Source organism: Amia ocellicauda, chromosome 14 (assembly GCF_036373705.1).
Source record: "Amia ocellicauda isolate fAmiCal2 chromosome 14, fAmiCal2.hap1, whole genome shotgun sequence".
In the NCBI taxonomy this organism is placed as follows: domain Eukaryota; kingdom Metazoa; phylum Chordata; class Actinopteri; order Amiiformes; family Amiidae; genus Amia; species Amia ocellicauda.
Window position 1 is genome coordinate 15,097,819 of NC_089863.1, and position 17,500 is coordinate 15,115,318.

Consider the following 17,500-nt stretch of genomic DNA (forward strand, 5'->3'; position numbering starts at 1 on the left):
TCGGTCTGCGCCAAGAACACGTTCGTGTTGCGCAGATTTCCGCAGTCCTGCGCAGATCTGCAGAATCCCACCGCTCCCATTGGTGGAGCCGCGCAGAACTGCGGCCATGTGCGCTACCCGAACGCAAACACAGACGGCTGCAAGGGATGCTATTGTTGCGTCAGTGTGCGCTCTTTGTTCTGTGCTCTATTTATATACAGACTGGACAGACCGCTCCGGTGACTAAACGCCCCGATACTAACCAAAACACGACTCACCCTCTCTCTCTCAGCTTCCTCTTTCCGATTGTTTCTCTTTCTCCCCTTCCTCACACTCTCTTATGCTTTCATTCCTCCTGCCTGATATATCACTTACTTTTTTTTTAAATCTCATGTAAAGCACATTGAGTTGCCTTGTGTATGAAAATGTGATATACAAATAAACTTGTCTTGACTTGACTCTCTCGTCCTATCCTTCCTATTCTACTCTCTCTCTCCCTTAATGAAAATCATAATAGGTTATTAAGGTAGTCTTACTGGTGTGAGTTGAAGTGGAGTCAGTTATCATTAGCGTTGGCACACACTGAGCTCTTGCACATCAGGGCCCACAAGCCTCCACTGACCCAGACTTGGTATTCATATTGGCAGGACTGACTTAAACTAAAATTGTCAGTTTTTAATATAAAATGAAGGGAGACAATGCTGGATGGTTGGTTTGACTTTTTTTTTTTTTTTTTTATTAAAAATACACAGAAGATGCAAAAGTGAACGTTATGTACAGGAAAATAGTTTTTACAACAGACAACCAAAGTAATACACATCCATCTGACCCCTCTCCACCCATTTCTCTTCTCATTCGTTCTCTCGCTCCCCCTCCCCCTTTCTTCTTCTCCGTTATTTCTTTGAAAACTTGGCCTGTTTGTGTTTCGGGGGAGCCCATTTCAGACAGACACTGTCCACTGGGAGAAGAGAGAAAGAAAGAATTAAACGGGAGTGAAAAAATGACCATCAAACACTGAAGAGAGAGCCAGAGGGGAGGGTGGAAACAGACACAAAACACAAATGTAGAGACATAAGGAAAGATTGAAAGAGCAAAACAATTTCAAACTGACAGCAAGACAGAGAAAGGAAGAAACTCAGGAATATATATATAGAGAGAGAGACATCTGAGAGGAAGAGATTGTGACAGTGAGAGAAACAAAAGCAGGTAGATGAGGAAGGGAGACCTGACTTTTAAAATATGCTTTAGCTATTTTACAAACATGTTTTTGTTTAGAAAATGACAGGATCTATTAAATACGTACCAAACCCCAATTCCACACACCCACACCTTTATCCTGCTAGTGGGGAAAGTCCCAATATCTCACAGCATACAGTAACACGTATAGTCAGCCCTCAATCTGGGCATCTGGAAAACACCCAACATCACAACCTTTCCGGTCTACTTTCGGTTTGTAAATGGCCTGCTTGGCTGGACCAATAAGAAAGTTGATTAAGCATTTTTCTTTTGTATCTTTTTAAAGCTCATTCCAAAAATAAGGAGTAGCTGAGGTTTCTAACAGGAGAGAGAGGTAGTGGTGTTCCCAAGACAGACAGAGACAGACAAGTGTACCTGTGATAGTGGGTGGGAGAGCGAGGTAGTGGTGTACAAAGACACAGAGAGACAGACAGAGTGAAGTTTACCTGTGATGGGCGGCCTCTTGTACTGCGCCGACCTCAGGTGCTCCTCCACCAGTTTGGGGGTGACGCAGATCACGTGCTGCCCCTTCCAGTACTTCACCATGTTGAGAGACTGCAGCGTGCTGATGATGTCATTCTGCGTGATGCTGGTCATCTGACTGACAGAGGGAGCGGGAGAGAGACGGTCAGAACACTGAAGCAGATTCAGCACAGCAGAGTGGGGGGGGAAGGGGAGCCTGTATTAAGGGAGAAATTAGGGGGTTTTCTAGGGCCAATGTGAGGGTCTGTATTCATCTCTCTCTCTCTCTCTCATGGGCTCCTCTACGATCCAGACTAGGGTTTTTCTTTTTTTCGTTTTTTACCCCCTCTGACTCACTTGTGGATTTTTTTTTCCACTTCGGGATGGTGTTTTTACAGTATTTCATAATTGTCGACCACAAACAATGTTTCTGTGGAGAACCTGACAGCGGTTTATGTATTAAGGGATTTACACCGATTCGCTATTTCAGACACTATTGAATAAAATACCAGTTGGAGTTAACATGCATTCATCACCGCACATACAGTTTAATATGAATATACTTTGTATGAGTCCATACATTTTCATTTTACTTTTATTCTTGTTTAAAAACAATGACTATAGGCTAGCCTATTGATTATGAATGCGGTTGTTTTGGGAGTATTTGTGGCGCAGTCGTGGGCAGATCAATAAACTGTTGGACGATCTCAAGTGATGTTAATGCCATCATGATTTGATGGGAAATTGTGCTTATTGATGAAGTCTGGGATGATGGTCCCAAATCATTGTTGCATTGGCCCTGTTGTCAGACACGCAGCAGTGCTCTTATGTTTTGAAAGTCGCCCTGGATAAGGGCGTCTGCTAAGAAATACACAATAATAATAATACATTGTCAGCACTGTGCTGGCATGTGATCGCTTGCAAAGCGCATCACTGTCAACAGCGTTGCTGCAAACAGCGAGTTTAGTGCTTTGCACAGCAGTGACTGTTTGTGCAATTGTTGAAATACAGCAGCAACAACAATGTAAATTGTGTTTCTTCATGTGTTTAAACTTTTAGGATGTAATTCTATGTACATTGTGATTATCAATCTGTATATGCATACGTAGTTAAAGTTGCACTCATCAACACAGAAGTTATTGTGTATTTGATCTTCTCTTACTGTAAAATATGTGTTAAGAAAATGAATGTATTCATAAATTATGAATCATGCGTAAACCAACCAGGGACACATGACTCGTAGGGGCACTGGATTTGGCGTAACACCGCATTTCTGCCCAGTAAAGGACCAGTTAATGAGCAGTTCATTAACAAACAACATGTGGAGTGGTTCCAAAATAGGCACCGGCTCTGAACCAGCACGGGCACCATGTTGGTGGAAAAGCGCTATCGGTATGCGTCTCAGTGTATGGTGGTGGTGTGAGTGCGTGGGTTTGTGCTGACCTGAGGTCCTTGATGGACAGTGTCCCTCTGAAGTCTCGCAGGATCTCCAGGAGGACCCAGGACCAGTAGCTGCGGTAGCTCAGCTTCCCCAGGTCAGACAGGGGCTTCTCTGGTGAGCCCACCGTGCTCTCCAGCTTCGACAGCTCATAGCCTGGGAGGGTGAGGGGAGAGAGAGAGGGAAGCATGGGAGGAAGAGAGAGGGTGAGGTTAATTTGAGCTACATAGAATGACGAGACCCTGTTAATTTACGTCTATACCATAGCTGAGAAACAAGATGGAGTAAGGGATGAGGAGATATGAGAGAGAGAGAGAGAGAGAGAGAGGTGAAAGGCTATTCGCAATATCACAATTCCCCCCCCCCCCCACCCCATACTCACTGAAAGCAATGAGGAACTTTCCATAGCCCCTCCTCTGGTAGGGGGGTAAAGTGAGGATACAGGCAACATTGTTCCCATCTGGCGATTCCTTTTCCTAAAGAAAATATTATAAATGTAAATTCATGAATCAGGGGTTAAAACCTAGTCACACAGCCAGTCCCTCTCCGTTACTGCAAGTATCCCAAACAAAGTTACACTACAGTCCCACTAGAACACTGTTACACACATTCCTCAGTACAACAGTAAATCTGACAACGCTGTCTAAAACGCCTCTATTCAACACCAAAGCTGGGCCACAACACTCATGCGACCTGGGCATTTGAGTCTCGGCACCCTAGGCAGTGCCCAGCGATCTGAGCACCCTCTGGCCAATTATCATCGTTATCATACTCCCATGTCCTCCTCACTAACTAGGATTGATTAATTGAGATGAGATTTAGTGACCCAGTGAGGTGTAGCTCATTATTATGAATATTACTCTAATGAAGATGATGATTCTCATTGTTACCAATATCATAATTCTCAGTACCCCGGTGTCATATAAACGTAGCCAATTATGTGTGTCCTCTCATTACTAAAACGATTTACCTTTTGGTGGTAAATCTTTTGACGAGTAGTCCTCTCATTAATAATAATCATCATCATAATTTTCATTAGTATTACCATTATATTTATATCATTATTTTGCTCAAGTGCCAATCTATACTTCTATTCATTTATAAATACCCCCATATTATCAGATACTGATACTTTTTTCTCTATTATCATTATTATAACTGTGCTCCCGGTACCTTGGAGAAGTAGCCGACGATGTGCGCCCCCTGCTGGTCAACCTCAGTCAGGATGTAGAAGACAAAGGGCTCAACATCAAAGTACAGCGTCTTGTGGTCCAGGAACAGCTTGGCCAGCAGACACAGGTTCTGGCAGTAGATCTGTCCAGAGAGACACAGACACACACTAAATTAACACAAGCTGTGCGCGCACACCCGCACCCACACACACACACCTCACCAGAGAAACACAGAGAGTGGCGTTACCTTGTGGTCACGGCCATCCACCTCGTACACCGAGATGTTGCTCTTCCTGTAGATTTCCTTGCCGGGGGGCTGTCTCCACTGACACTGGGTCTGGCAGGGGGAAGGAGCAGATCGGTCAGATTAATCACCTCCCTGCTTCCCACTCCCTCTCTCAAATTCTCCCTCTCCCAGCTGTCCTCTCTTGCTCACCAGGTGGTATCTGAAGGTCTTCTCGTACTTCATGTACTTCAGGCAATACTCGCAGATCCACAGTTTGGGCTGCTTGCCGTAGTCCTCGGGAAACGGGGAGAAGTACCAGGCATCGATCTCGAAATTGCCAATCTGGATCTTATCCACGTACTTCACCTTTGTAATCTGAGTGAGAGAGAGCTTGAGTGAGATAGAAATACGCCGATACAGATTGGCACAAGAAAATAACTAAAACCAAAGAAATCTGTCTGTGATAGACACACATGGAAACAAACACAAACACACATACACTATGGCTGGGTGATACACGGTATATCTCTCGATATTTCTTGGTTTTATCCATTCAAGCTTCAAAATAAGACCCACGACATTCAAACTACAAGTATTCTGTTAATCATTAAATATGCTAACAAATACCACATGCAGGCTGTCATGGTAAATATATACAGAATGCAACAAATTACACCACAAGTGGTGTGTGATTACTATTACGTGTGTTATGTTGTTATGGGATATATATATATATATACACAGTATGATTTACTGTCACATAACAACAATAACACAAGTAATAGTAATCACGCAACACATGCGCTGTAAAATGGTATAGATTCAGGTAGATTTACCACATCCGCGTTTATAGTGGTGCATTTAACACCTGCTGAGAGGTACATTTCTTCTCAAACTGTCACGTTTAGATTCTGCTTACCGGTACAGCATGTGTTAATACAAAATTGTTATAATTATTATATTTTTTTCTTGGCAGACGCCCTTTGCTGTTGTACCACTTCATCATCTTAATAAAAAGAAAACTTTCTGCATCTGTTTGCATTGCTATCCAATTTATTAAAATGCAAACAAACTTTATTATTCTTTAATTTTATACAAATTATATACATCTAAATTAGCGGGGGTGGGGAGGTGCTTGCAGATTGAGTTTAGCCCGGTGCGCAACATGTGCGCTTATGCATTAAGTACCTTTCAGTTATTTTGATTATTCTGTGTCAAGTTCACTCTCCTCCATGTCTGTTTGCGTTTCTAATGCACATTTCTTGCCGCATCCAGCACGTGTAGAAGAACCGGGAAGAACGCAAAGCGTCATCCAAATGACGAAAAGTGGGATTTGCGACAACTAAATAAATGATAGAGCATAATATGAAACGACAGAAGTTTTTCTATCGTTACACGATATACATCATCATATTGCCCAGCCCTAACATACACATAGCAAGACACAGACACATTCTTTCCCTCACCGCTTCGTGCTCCTTCTCTAGTGCTGCCGTGGTTGGGTCCATTTCTGCGTATGTCTGGAACAGAAGAAACAAGTACAGTGTGTTAAACCCCAAGAGTTAAGACGCAAACTAACAGTTTAGTTGAGTATGGAGACAAGAGTCCAAGGCGCAGACACGTACACAGCAGAGGCGCGCTCACCTTCTGCACGTGGTTGATCTCGTCGTGCTTGCGTTTCTGGTTGCGGGTGATCTTCCTCTCGGGCTGCTCCCCCAGCTCCCCCCCACACTCCACACTCTTCCTCACCGCATCCTTCACCGTCTTCGTCAGCGCCAGCCGGTTCTTCCCCACCCACTCGTCCAGGCGCCGGTTAACTGAGAAGGGGAGAGAACGGGAGGTGGACAGATGGAGGGGTGATAGCAGGGAGAGAGAAGAGAAGGTGAGGTGGAAAAGTGGGGGTGGGACAGTAGCCTGGTGTAAACGGTAAACTGTACAGTATGTTCTTGTAGGTGACACTCACAGCCCACATAGTGAACGTAGAATTCCTCTCGGCCCTCCTGTTCATTCAGTCTGGATTGGATCACCTCCGCAGAGTCTGAGACAGAGAGAGAGAGAGAGAGAGAAACTGAGCAGAACATCCTGAATATATTCTTAAGACTCCAAACTACTTTGGGGCTCCTAAGTGTGAAAGTCCAGACACAGCAAGGAAACAGGTCGACCCATGTCAACATCAGCCGGTCTCAGGAGGTGGGTCAGCCTGCCTGCCAGCACTCAACCTGGGTAAAGCAATTATACTACATACATTATACTTTTACTACAGCTCTGTTATGTGACTTCTATTTCACACTCCAGCTATTTAACTGTTGTGTACCATTAAGGTAGGGGTTCCCATATTGCGGCCCATGAGGATGTTTGGTATGGCCCCCCATGTGTACTGTCCCTTTAAAAATAATGGCGCCTCTATAACAGGGTAACTGCAAGAAACTTTACAGCTCAATATACAGGCACCCACCTCCGGGGACGACCATCTCCCCCTGCTGGAGCCCGAGCCAAGATCTTTTAATTCTTTTATAAAAGATTATATTTTAAATTGAATTTTAAAAATGAATTTTAATTGTTTTTAAAGATTTAGTTGTTTTTAAAAACACTAGTTTTTTTTTTTTTTTATTGGTTTAGTTTTGTTCTATTTATTTGTCAAATACATTGACCGTTTTGGATTTAATTTTAAATGCATTGGACTGTTTTGGTTTGTTTTTTATTTTTTCCTTTTTAATTGTTTCTTTATTTTGTCCAGTGCATTTTCAGTTATTTTCAATGTATTTGACTTTTATGTTGGTTAGCAGTTTGCTTTAATCACGTTTGTTTTGTGCACTTGTTTATTTGAAGTTTAGTATTTTGTTTTGTTAAATCACAAAGATTTAATTTTTTTTAAGTGATTTTAAGAATTGATTTTTTTTTTTTTTATCATAAGTATTAAAATTTGAATGAATGTTTTTATTGTAATGTAAAATACTTCAAACAATAAAACAGTATTTCAATATACAGGCACTTTATCTGCTGTATATTTAATTTTATTATTTTAAGAGTAAAACTATTTAGCTTCAATACATCAGGAAAATGCTCTATGTACAGCAGTTTTTGGTGTTCAACTTGAATCATTTGTTGGGGGAAGTTCTACTGTAGTAACAGTATCTGGATCCTATTCACAAGTGTTACTGTTAGTACATTACTTGTTTGTACAATGTCTGAATAAAATTATAGGATATTGTATAGTAGCTAGTAGGGAGGTAAACAGCGACTGATTGTAATTGCAGAAAAAAAATACGAATATATTTCAAAGCTGGTATTGCTAGTGGTAATAATATACATTGCTAATTTAAATATACAATTGTACAGGATATACAAAAGTTATGATTTGGGACATATTTCGATTTTATCAGTGTTACATTTCCTTGTGCGGCAACTCATCTCATGCAACCTTCTGACATGAACCCTGCAAAACTGTGTGAAACCCTTAAATCAGCCAATCTGGAATAACTGCACTACTACCAAAACAAACGCATCTTGTGGCGCAGATGTCCGCAGTTCTGCACAATCCGCACAATCCCAGCGATGCCATTGGAGGAGCAGCGCAGATCTGCGCAGAGCTGCGGACGTCTGCGCTACCCGAACCCGACCGCTATGCACTTAAACATCCGCACAGACAGCAGGGATGCGCAGCTGTGAGAGCGGGTTACAATAACACGTTCATCCGCTAATTCAGTAAAGAGGACAAGCAGCACATGAGTGCGCACTTTGTCACAATGATGTCAAAGGAAAAATAAACTATAAAACACCAGCAGTAACATCATACACACCGACAGGTACAGCTTACTGTGACACCAACGCGTGTAAACACTGACTCGCAACCAGTGAAACAGCCGCAGTCATAATGATCATAATAAAGCTAATCAGGACGGCAACTACAGGGCTGCCTTACGCCACGTTTTGTCGGCCCGCTGGCACAAGTAGGTCTCCCCGATCTCCACCGACACCTCCTGCTCCCTCCCGCCGTCCCCCGGCCGATGGGGGTCGGTCCTGTCCCGCAGGTCGCCGTAGTCCTCCTCCCCGCCGCTGCCGTTGGACGAGGAGGCCGCCCGGGCCCCGCTCTCGCTCTCGGCTCTCTCCCCGCAGGCCCGGTGGTCGGGGTCGGCCTCCATCCGCTCGTCGGAGCCGCTGGTGTTGTTGTTGTCGTAGCTCTGCCGCCCCGCCGAGGACACTGCCACAGCCGCCGCCATCTTGGTTGCGCTGCCCTGTGTGGTGCGGTGGCGGATACGAGTCCCGTCCTGCTGGCACCGCCTCCTCCTGCAGCCGCCAGCCTGGGTGATTGTTCCAGAAAAGGCCGCCGCTCAGGTCTACCGTAAACACTGTATAATAGCTGCAGTGGAAAAATAATAACACAACTAGAGAGAAGGCGGTCGTTCGACATTTACCGTATATTCTGTGTTATAGCTGCAATTTAATTGACATGCAGAGCCCTGGAGGGGACATGAAATATATACACATATACACATATACACCGATCAGCCATAACATTATGACCGCCTGCCTAATATTGTGTAGGTCCCCCTTTTGCCGCCAAAACAGCCCAGACCCGTCGAGGCATGGACTCCACTAGACCTCTGAAGGTGTGCTGTGGGATCTGGCACCAAGACGTTACCAGCAGATCCTTTAAGTCCTGTAAGCTGCGAGGTGGGGCCTCAATGGATCGGACTTGTTTGTCCAGCACATCCCACAGATGCTCGATTGGATTGAGATCTGGGGAATTTGGAGGCCAAGTCAACACCTTGAACTCATGATTCATCAGACCAGGCCACCTTCTTCCATTGCTCCGTGGTCCAGTTCTGATGCTCACGTGTCCATTGTAGGTGCTTTCGGCAGTGGACAGGGGTCAGCATGGGCACCCTGACTGGTCTGCGGCTACGCAGCCCCAGACGCAACAAACTGCGATGCACTGTGTGTTCTGACACCTTTCTATCAGAACCAGCATTAACTTTGTCAGCAATCTGAGCTACAGTAGCTCGTCTGTTGGATTGGACCACACGGGCCAGCCTTCGCTCCCCACGTGCATCAATGAGCCTTGACTGCCCATGACCCTGTCGCCGGTTCACCGCTTTTCCTTCCTTGGACCACTTTTGATAGGTACTGACCACTGCAGACTGGGAACACCCCACAAGAGCTGCAGTTTTGGAGATGCTCTGACCCAGTCGTCTAGCCATCACAATTTGGCCCTTGTCAAAGTGGCTCAGATCCTTACGCTTGCCCGTTTTTCCTGCTTCTAACACATCAACTTTGAGGACAAAATGTTCACTTGCTGCCTAATATATCCCATCCACTGACAGGTGCCATGATAACGAGATTATCAGTGTTATTCACTTCACCTGTCAGTGGTCATAATGTTATGGCTGATCATGTATATATATATATATGTGTGTGTGTGTGTGTTATGACCTGTGTGTTATGACAAATACTTATTTCCCTCATTAACATGCACATCAATTCATAACTTTTTTGAAATGTGTTTTTCTGGATTTTTTTGTTGTTATTCTGTCTCTCACTGTTAAAATACACCTACCATTAAAATTACAGACTGATCATTTCTTTGTCAGTGGGCAAACGTACAAAATCAGCAGGGGATCAAATACTTGTTTCCCCCACTATGTAAATCATGGGAACGTTTTATTATAATGTGGGAATGAGTATGTTGCACTTTAATGAAGGATAATATTCAAAGTGTATGTTGGTGTTTATAATCTTCTACTCGCTAGCAGTCTAATGATGTAGAATGCACCAAAAACATTTAAAACAGAAGGTGACTCAGCAGCCAATGGCCGGGCGGCAATGAGAGCCAATCGTAATTCAGTTCCTCCTGGCCCATCAGAGTGCAGCGGTGTCTGAGTCCTGGCAGGGACATTTCATGGTACCTTTCTCCTGCGAGCTGTACTACGAGGCGAGGTTACTGGCTTTTCCAGGTTACTCCAGCAGTAACTTTGTGTAACCCATACTGCGAAAGGTGGATAAGTTTTACCCGAGCTATGCTGTCATGGGAATATACGATGCTACCCTATATAAGCACCGCCCATCCGCCCACAGTCTTTTCGGGAAAAATGCCGGGACATTTGGAAGACGCAGTCGACACTGGGCCCGGCTGTGAGAGGCTCCCTCCGCAGGGCGAGGGTGTGTAGAGACCGGCAGCTCCTCCAGCTCACCCCGAGGATGCTCCCTATGGAAGATATCGACTCTCATCCGAGGGAATTCAGTGTCTTTGCCGCTATAGGGCCAGACGTGTCAATGCCAGTCGCCGGAGTGATGCCCTCACTGTGAACAGACAGGGTGTCTTGCTGTGCGGGATTTTGCCAGCGTGTCCCATCGGTGATGCTGAACCTGTGAGCAGGAATACGGTGTGCCGCGCAGCTCTCAAGGTGGCACTTGCATGCTGCTAACAAGCCTCCCTGTCTTTGTTGGCGCCACGGTGTTACATTTAGCCGCTAACCTTTCTTTAAACCCTCATATCGTGACATTATAACCTGCATTATTCCGGCACTATACAGCGCACAGACACTGCGCACACACTGCGCCCGAATCAACTAACCGGCATCTTAATCACCGTTTAACACCAGTTTATATGGCAAGTCGTATATGGCAATCCATAATTGCTGATATCAAGAATACAATTCTTCATATCACGAATTCAATTTCTGATATCAAGAATGATCTGGTATTTTTGATATCAACAATTGTATTTTTGATATCAGAAATTGTATTTTGGATATCAGAAATTGAAGTCTTGATATCAGAAATGCATACTAAATAGCATCCGGTTCTATTTTTGATATCAAACGTGCATACTAATTAACATCAGTTGACGTGTAACTTAAGCTTTTACACTCCGCCACATTATTTTCAGATCAGTATAAATACATGTATCAAATACGTTTATCAAAATATAAATAATAAAATAAAATACAACATAGAAACATAGAACATAGAACCTTCAAACGATGTCTGACTCGTATGTCGGGTCTCCCTGGCCTGAGCTGCAGGCTTGTGAAATCGGCCATTTCTCACAGTGTGCAGGACTAATGTGCATCTGCTCGAGTTTCTGTTATAATACGAAAGGCCACAACTTGTTCTTTCATTTGATATACGATAAATGCACATGGAACAAACTATCAACGGAAAAGAAAAGAATACCCGCACACTTACTTATAGCTCAAAAAAAAAAACATAAAAAGTATTTATTTAGCCCATGCTTCTCAGGTTTTTAACACATTCATTTCTTTTTATTTTGATATGATCATTTTTGACCTGGTATTCAGATGTGCGTGTGTGTAATCTTTTTTCTACAAACTATCAAGGAGAACCACACAAATAAACAGACAAAATTGCCAGCAGAGAATGGCAATACTGCTGAGGTGTTCACAGTGAACAGTGTCAGACATTAACAATGACAGGAGGCCAGTCTGAGAGCTGAGTTACTCACATCTACTGGGGGCTTTTCCCAAGAAGGGGAGTAACTATAACACGGAAAGCAGCCAAAACCGGATGCTATTTAGTATGCATTTCTGATATCAAAATTCAATTTCTGATATCCAAAATACAATTTCTGATATCCAAAATACAATTTCTGATATCAAAAATACAATTGTTGATATCAACAATTGGCAGTTAATTCTTGATATCAGCAATTGTATTCTTGATATCAAGAATTGTATTTCTGATATCAGCAATTGTATTGCAATTATGCAGTTATCAGCAATTATGGATTAAATGTCACAACGGCTTGCCATAAATTTAGGCAATCAGAGTTTGTCAGCCCTGACTTTCCTTGATAACCCCGAGTTAAATATGAGTAGGTTAAACTTCCTTTGTAGTACAGCCCTCTGGGTGCGCGATTGCTTGATTACATGCACTGAAGAACGGCAGTGAAAGCGCATATGAAACTGTTATCCTATCCAATCATTCCATCATCGTCCTTGCATAATGCAATAACCATTGTGAACATAAGCTGCACTTGTATCAAGTCACACACTAACTAATTGAGCAAACGGTCATTATAAGTAACGCAGTGGCCTTAACGATATATTCACTGAGGTAAAGTTAGTCTACTTTTTACTTTGAATAAACTCCTAAAACATAATGGTAATGAACGAGATACTTGGTTTAGCGATGGACCAGAACACAAACAACATTATATTCAGTACCAATATACACGAGGTGAATTCAAACTGTGCTACACGAGCACAGATACAGGGCAAATGTGATTTGGATTTGAGGCTTGAAGTTACTGCCAATGATCAAACTGTCAATATAAGAAATATATAAAAAATAAACTATGACAGCAACGGTAAGAAACCCGCACCGAGAGCACAGACGAACGAGTCAGAAAATGAGTGCGTTGGACGAGATGAGGTAAATGCATGAGTGACGTCACAGATCCGGGAGATAATTGTGTTATTTCTATATAAGGGAATTAGTCCGATTGTTTCTTTTAACGGCACAAAACAGCACAAATCGAGCACAAACGAATGGCACCGGTTTGGAGCGATTTGAGCGAGATGGGGTGGAGAGTGACGTCACAGCCCCGAATCATATTTGTTATTTCTAAGGCATGGAAATAGATAAAGTGTTCATTTTAACAGCACAAACACATCACAAATTAATGTAATAAAATTGGTGATTATTTAATTATATGGGGTGCCAACTTCACGGAGGTGCGCAACTATGTCTTTTAAGTGGAGCAATCTGGGAGCAGCAGCAGTGCTGGCTGGGTCAATAGTCTGTACAGTCAAGTTTTCGGAAGCACGTCGTTAATAATTAAGAACATTTCTAGTTGTACCCCTGCAAACACAACGTTGCCACAACATTTTAGCAACGTAATTTACACAAGTTGTGTGTTAGCTGGGACAGTCCTAACCCAATAAATCGAAATCTTACCTATTGACTAATGCTACTAAATACGCCAGATACGAACCCAAGACTGTTAATGTTTGTCTGAGGACGCAATCAGTCAGGTATTACTGTATTTATTCAAATATATATCAATATATGCAATACGTATGTACACTATGCACACTAAATACGAGTTAATAAAACAACCTCGTATTTACAGCATTGTTGAAATTCTATTTTATTATTATAATTACTTAAGTTACATAAGTATCTGATCATTTTTAATTATCTGTCCCACTGTTGTGAGTTAGTGCATCAGAAATGGACAAACTCGCATTTCAAATGTAATAAAACATGACGCCTTGGTGGGTAAATATAGTGGGCTAAATATTACAATGTTAAGGTTTACAATCACTGAACATACATGAACATATATTAGATATACGACACATGTGCATTATCATTACTGGTGTTAATGTAGCGGCCAATACCAGTGTTAATTTACCTGCAAATTACTTTAATTTTGTATATTCTGGTAAATCAAAGTTATGTTCAACCTCATATTCATAGATAAGTAGCAATGAATACCTCCAAAAATAATAATGCGTTTAAGCGTACTTTAATTGCATAAAGGAAACTATATTAGTTGCTGAAGATTTTTTCACACGTAGCGCTCTTTTTTCTGATTGATTAATTACTAATCATGATTTAATTCGGCAGCGATTGTTTTATTGTGTAATATAACAAAACATATTTGAATCACAGTGTAAAGCTTTCTTGAAATTCATAATCAAGCTTCTTACCTCAAACATAGCTGTGCTGCTCCTACTCTACACTGCACTGTAGATTGTACATGCGCTGTGATGACATAGTTTCCTATATCGTTATATACTATTTAAATCGTGCATACGATATAATTAAATCGTTCCCACAATATACTTACCCAATATACTTATATATATATATATATATATATATATATATATATATATATATATATATATATATATATATATTTTTTTTTTTCTTCATGCCCCCTCCAGGGCTCCGTATTTGACATGATCAATACAAGACCAATATAATTAGCTAATTGGTCATGTCTATTGTGAAAGTGTTTCAGATTTAATAGGTGTCTTTTACGACAATATGAATCTGAAAAAATGTAGCAACTCAAAGGATTAGCCTATACATTTACAACCATCGGATTAAAAAAGTAGTGTAAAGTCTCCGAAGCACCACTAAGTTGCGCTGTTGTGCTCTCTCTGTGCTTTTGGCAGTGCACTACTAGGCGGAACACACACCCTTACTGACCAGCACCGAGGCGCACACACACACACAACCAGTGGGTGTGTTTGTTGTTTTTATTGTTTACATAAGTTTATATACACACACCTAAAGGATTATTAGGAACACCATACTAATACTGTGCTTGACCCCCTTTCGCCTTCAGAACTGCCTTAATTCTACGTGGCATTGATTCAACAAGGTGCTGAAAGCATTCTTTAGAAATGTTGGCCCATATTGATAGGATAGCATCTTGCAGTTGATGGAGATTTGTGGGATGCACATCCAGGGCACGAAGCTCCCGTTACACCACATCCCAAAGATGCTCTATTGGGTTGAGATCTGGTGACTGTGGGGGCCAGTTTAGTACAGTGAACTCATTGTCATGTTCAAGAAACCAATTTGAAATGATTCGACCTTTGTGACATGGTGCATTATCCTGCTGGAAGTAGCCATCAGAGGATGGGTACATGGTGGTCATAAAGGGATGGACATGGTCAGAAACAATGCTCAGGTAGGCCGTGGCATTTAAACGATGCCCAATTGGCACTAAGGGGCCTAAAGTGTGCCAAGAAAACATCCCCCACACCATTACACCACCACCACCAGCCTGCACAGTGGTAACAAGGCATGATGGATCCATGTTCTCATTCTGTTTACGCCAAATTCTGACTCTACCATCTGAATGTCTCAACAGAAATCGAGACTCATCAGACCAGGCAACATTTTTCCAGTCTTCAACTGTCCAATTTTGGTGAGCTTGTTCAAATTGTAGCCTCTTTTTCCTATTTGTAGTGGAGATGAGTGGTACCCGGTGGGGTCTTCTGCTGTTGTAGCCCATCCGCCTCAAGGTTGTACGTGTTGTGGCTTCACAAATGCTTTGCTGCATACCTCGGTTGTAACGAGTGGTTATTTCAGTCAAAGTTGCTCTTCTATCAGCTTGAATCAGTCGGCCCATTCTCCTCTGACCTCTAGCATCAACAAGGTATTTTCGCCCACAGGACTGCCGCATACTGGATGTTTTTCCCTTTTCACACCATTCTTTGTAAACCCTAGAAATGGTTGTGCGTGAAAATCCCAGTAACTGAGCAGATTGTGAAATACTCAGACCGGCCTGTCTGGCACCAACAACCATGCCACGCTCAAAATTGCTTAAATCACCTTTCTTTCCCATTCAGACATTCAGTTTGGAGTTCAGGAGATTGTCTTGACCAGGACCACACCCCTAAATGCATTGAAGCAACTGCCATGTGATTGGTTGGTTAGATAATTGCATTAATGAGAAATTGAACAGGTGTTCCTAATAATCCTTTAGGTGAGTGTATATATATATATATATATATATATATATATATATAAATCTGCTTCAAATTAATTAAAGAAATCTATCTATCCAAAGACTATCGGAGTTCTTGTGAGGTTATAGTGTAGTGCAGCACAGCAGAGTTCAATACATTTAAAGATTAATTACAGTACAGAATAATATATTACAGTATAGTGTACACAATGCAGTACAACATATTCACAACACAGTGAATTTCAGTACAGTAAAGTACCTTTAAGCCTTCTCTAAGGCAACAGACAAGAGGGACAAAAATGAAAACAAGCTCTTTTGAAGAAGCACAAAGAAACGGGCAACGTTGAGGGCCGTAGATGCAGTGGTCGGCCAAGGAAACTTACTGCAGCAGATGAAAGACACATCATGCTTAATTCCCTTCGCAATCGGAAGATGTCCAGCAGTGACATCAGCTCAGAATTGGCAGTCGAGTCTGTCTGGGATTACATGAAGAGAGAGAAGCAACTGAGGCTGCCTAAATCCACAGAAGAACTGTGGTTAGTTCTCCAAGATGTTTGGGCCAACCTACCTGCCGAGTTCCTTCAAAAACTGTGTGCAAGTGAACCTAGAAGAATTGATGCTGTTTTGAAGGCAAAGGGTGGACACACCAAATATGGATTTGATGTAGATTTTTCTTCTGTTCACTGACTTTGCATTTTGTTAATTGATAAATATAATCTATTAACATGTCTATTTTGAAAGCATTCTTACTTAACAGCACAGTACTGTATATCCCGTCCCTAAACCTGCACCGAATCCAGGGCCAGACCCTCCACCGAGCCCCGTGAAAACACAAGACCACACACACAAACACAGAGACGACCCTCCTGTGGAGAAGTGCGCGGCTGCCAAACACACTGCTGCCACTTCTCAGGGAGCAAGCTCGTCAGGACCCACTCTCAGGGACAGCGCCGGTAGTAAAACAAGAGTGATTGAACCCACAGAAGAATACAGCAGAAACAAATAAACTCTTAAAAATAAAGTTGTGTGAATACATGAATACAATTAAAGGTAGGGTCTGCAATCTTTTCCAGAAACATTTTTTGTTATACTGGTTGAAAATGGTGGAAATGGTGAAAATGGAAAATTAAGTGGTCTAAATGTAAATATATATATATATACACACACATCTTCTGTGGAAGGGACAGGACTAAAAAAGGATCGACCAATCATTGCATTCGGTCCGAATGTAATGATAGGTTGTCCTTCCTGTCTGTCAATCTATATTTGCATACCGCCGCGCAACTGGTTCGCGCAGACAATCGCACGTCATCAGCGCGGGAACCTTGACGCTGTGCGGAGCGAGCGCGAGAACGGAAGGCGAGCCGCAGCTGCTACTTTTAACAACATAATAACCATAAATAAGATGTTCACGCTCGTTATTATTGTGATGTCTGACCTGTGAATGAGACGTGCGGTTCTGAAACTGTTGCGATGGATTCCAGCCGCACGTCTCTCCTCCCGGCGCCGAGACTCTGTGTGCGTGTGCGCAT

General features: G+C 42.4%; 1 protein-coding gene across 1 annotated transcript; it reads right to left on the bottom strand.

Annotated features, from left to right (window-relative positions):
* Positions 1-689: 689 nt before the first annotated feature.
* kat8 (K(lysine) acetyltransferase 8) lies at positions 690-8,821 on the bottom strand. Its single transcript, XM_066723192.1, has 11 exons — positions 8,436-8,821; positions 6,477-6,551; positions 6,158-6,330; positions 5,980-6,033; positions 4,724-4,888; positions 4,535-4,624; positions 4,289-4,429; positions 3,498-3,591; positions 3,121-3,271; positions 1,662-1,816; positions 690-937 (listed from the first exon to the last, which is right to left on the bottom strand). The coding sequence occupies exons 1-11, from the start codon at positions 8,731-8,733 to the stop codon at positions 873-875; spliced, it is 1,461 nt and encodes a 486-aa protein (XP_066579289.1). The 5' UTR covers positions 8,734-8,821; the 3' UTR covers positions 690-872.
* Between the last annotated feature and the right edge of the window lie 8,679 nt (positions 8,822-17,500).

What these genes read in the sequence shown, in the direction of transcription:
- kat8 (XM_066723192.1), bottom strand. Translation starts at nt 8,733, where the DNA reads ATGGCGGCGGCTGTGGCAGTGTCCTCGGCGGGGCGGCAGAGCTACGAC. An exon ending in TAGAGAAGGAGCACGAAGCG is followed by an intron (nt 4,889 to 5,979) that starts GTGAGGGAAAGA and finishes TCTCTCACTCAG; the next exon opens with ATTACAAAGGTGAAGTACGT. An exon ending in CTGTCCATCAAGGACCTCAG is followed by an intron (nt 1,817 to 3,120) that starts GTCAGCACAAAC and finishes TCCCTCTGTCAG; the next exon opens with TCAGATGACCAGCATCACGC.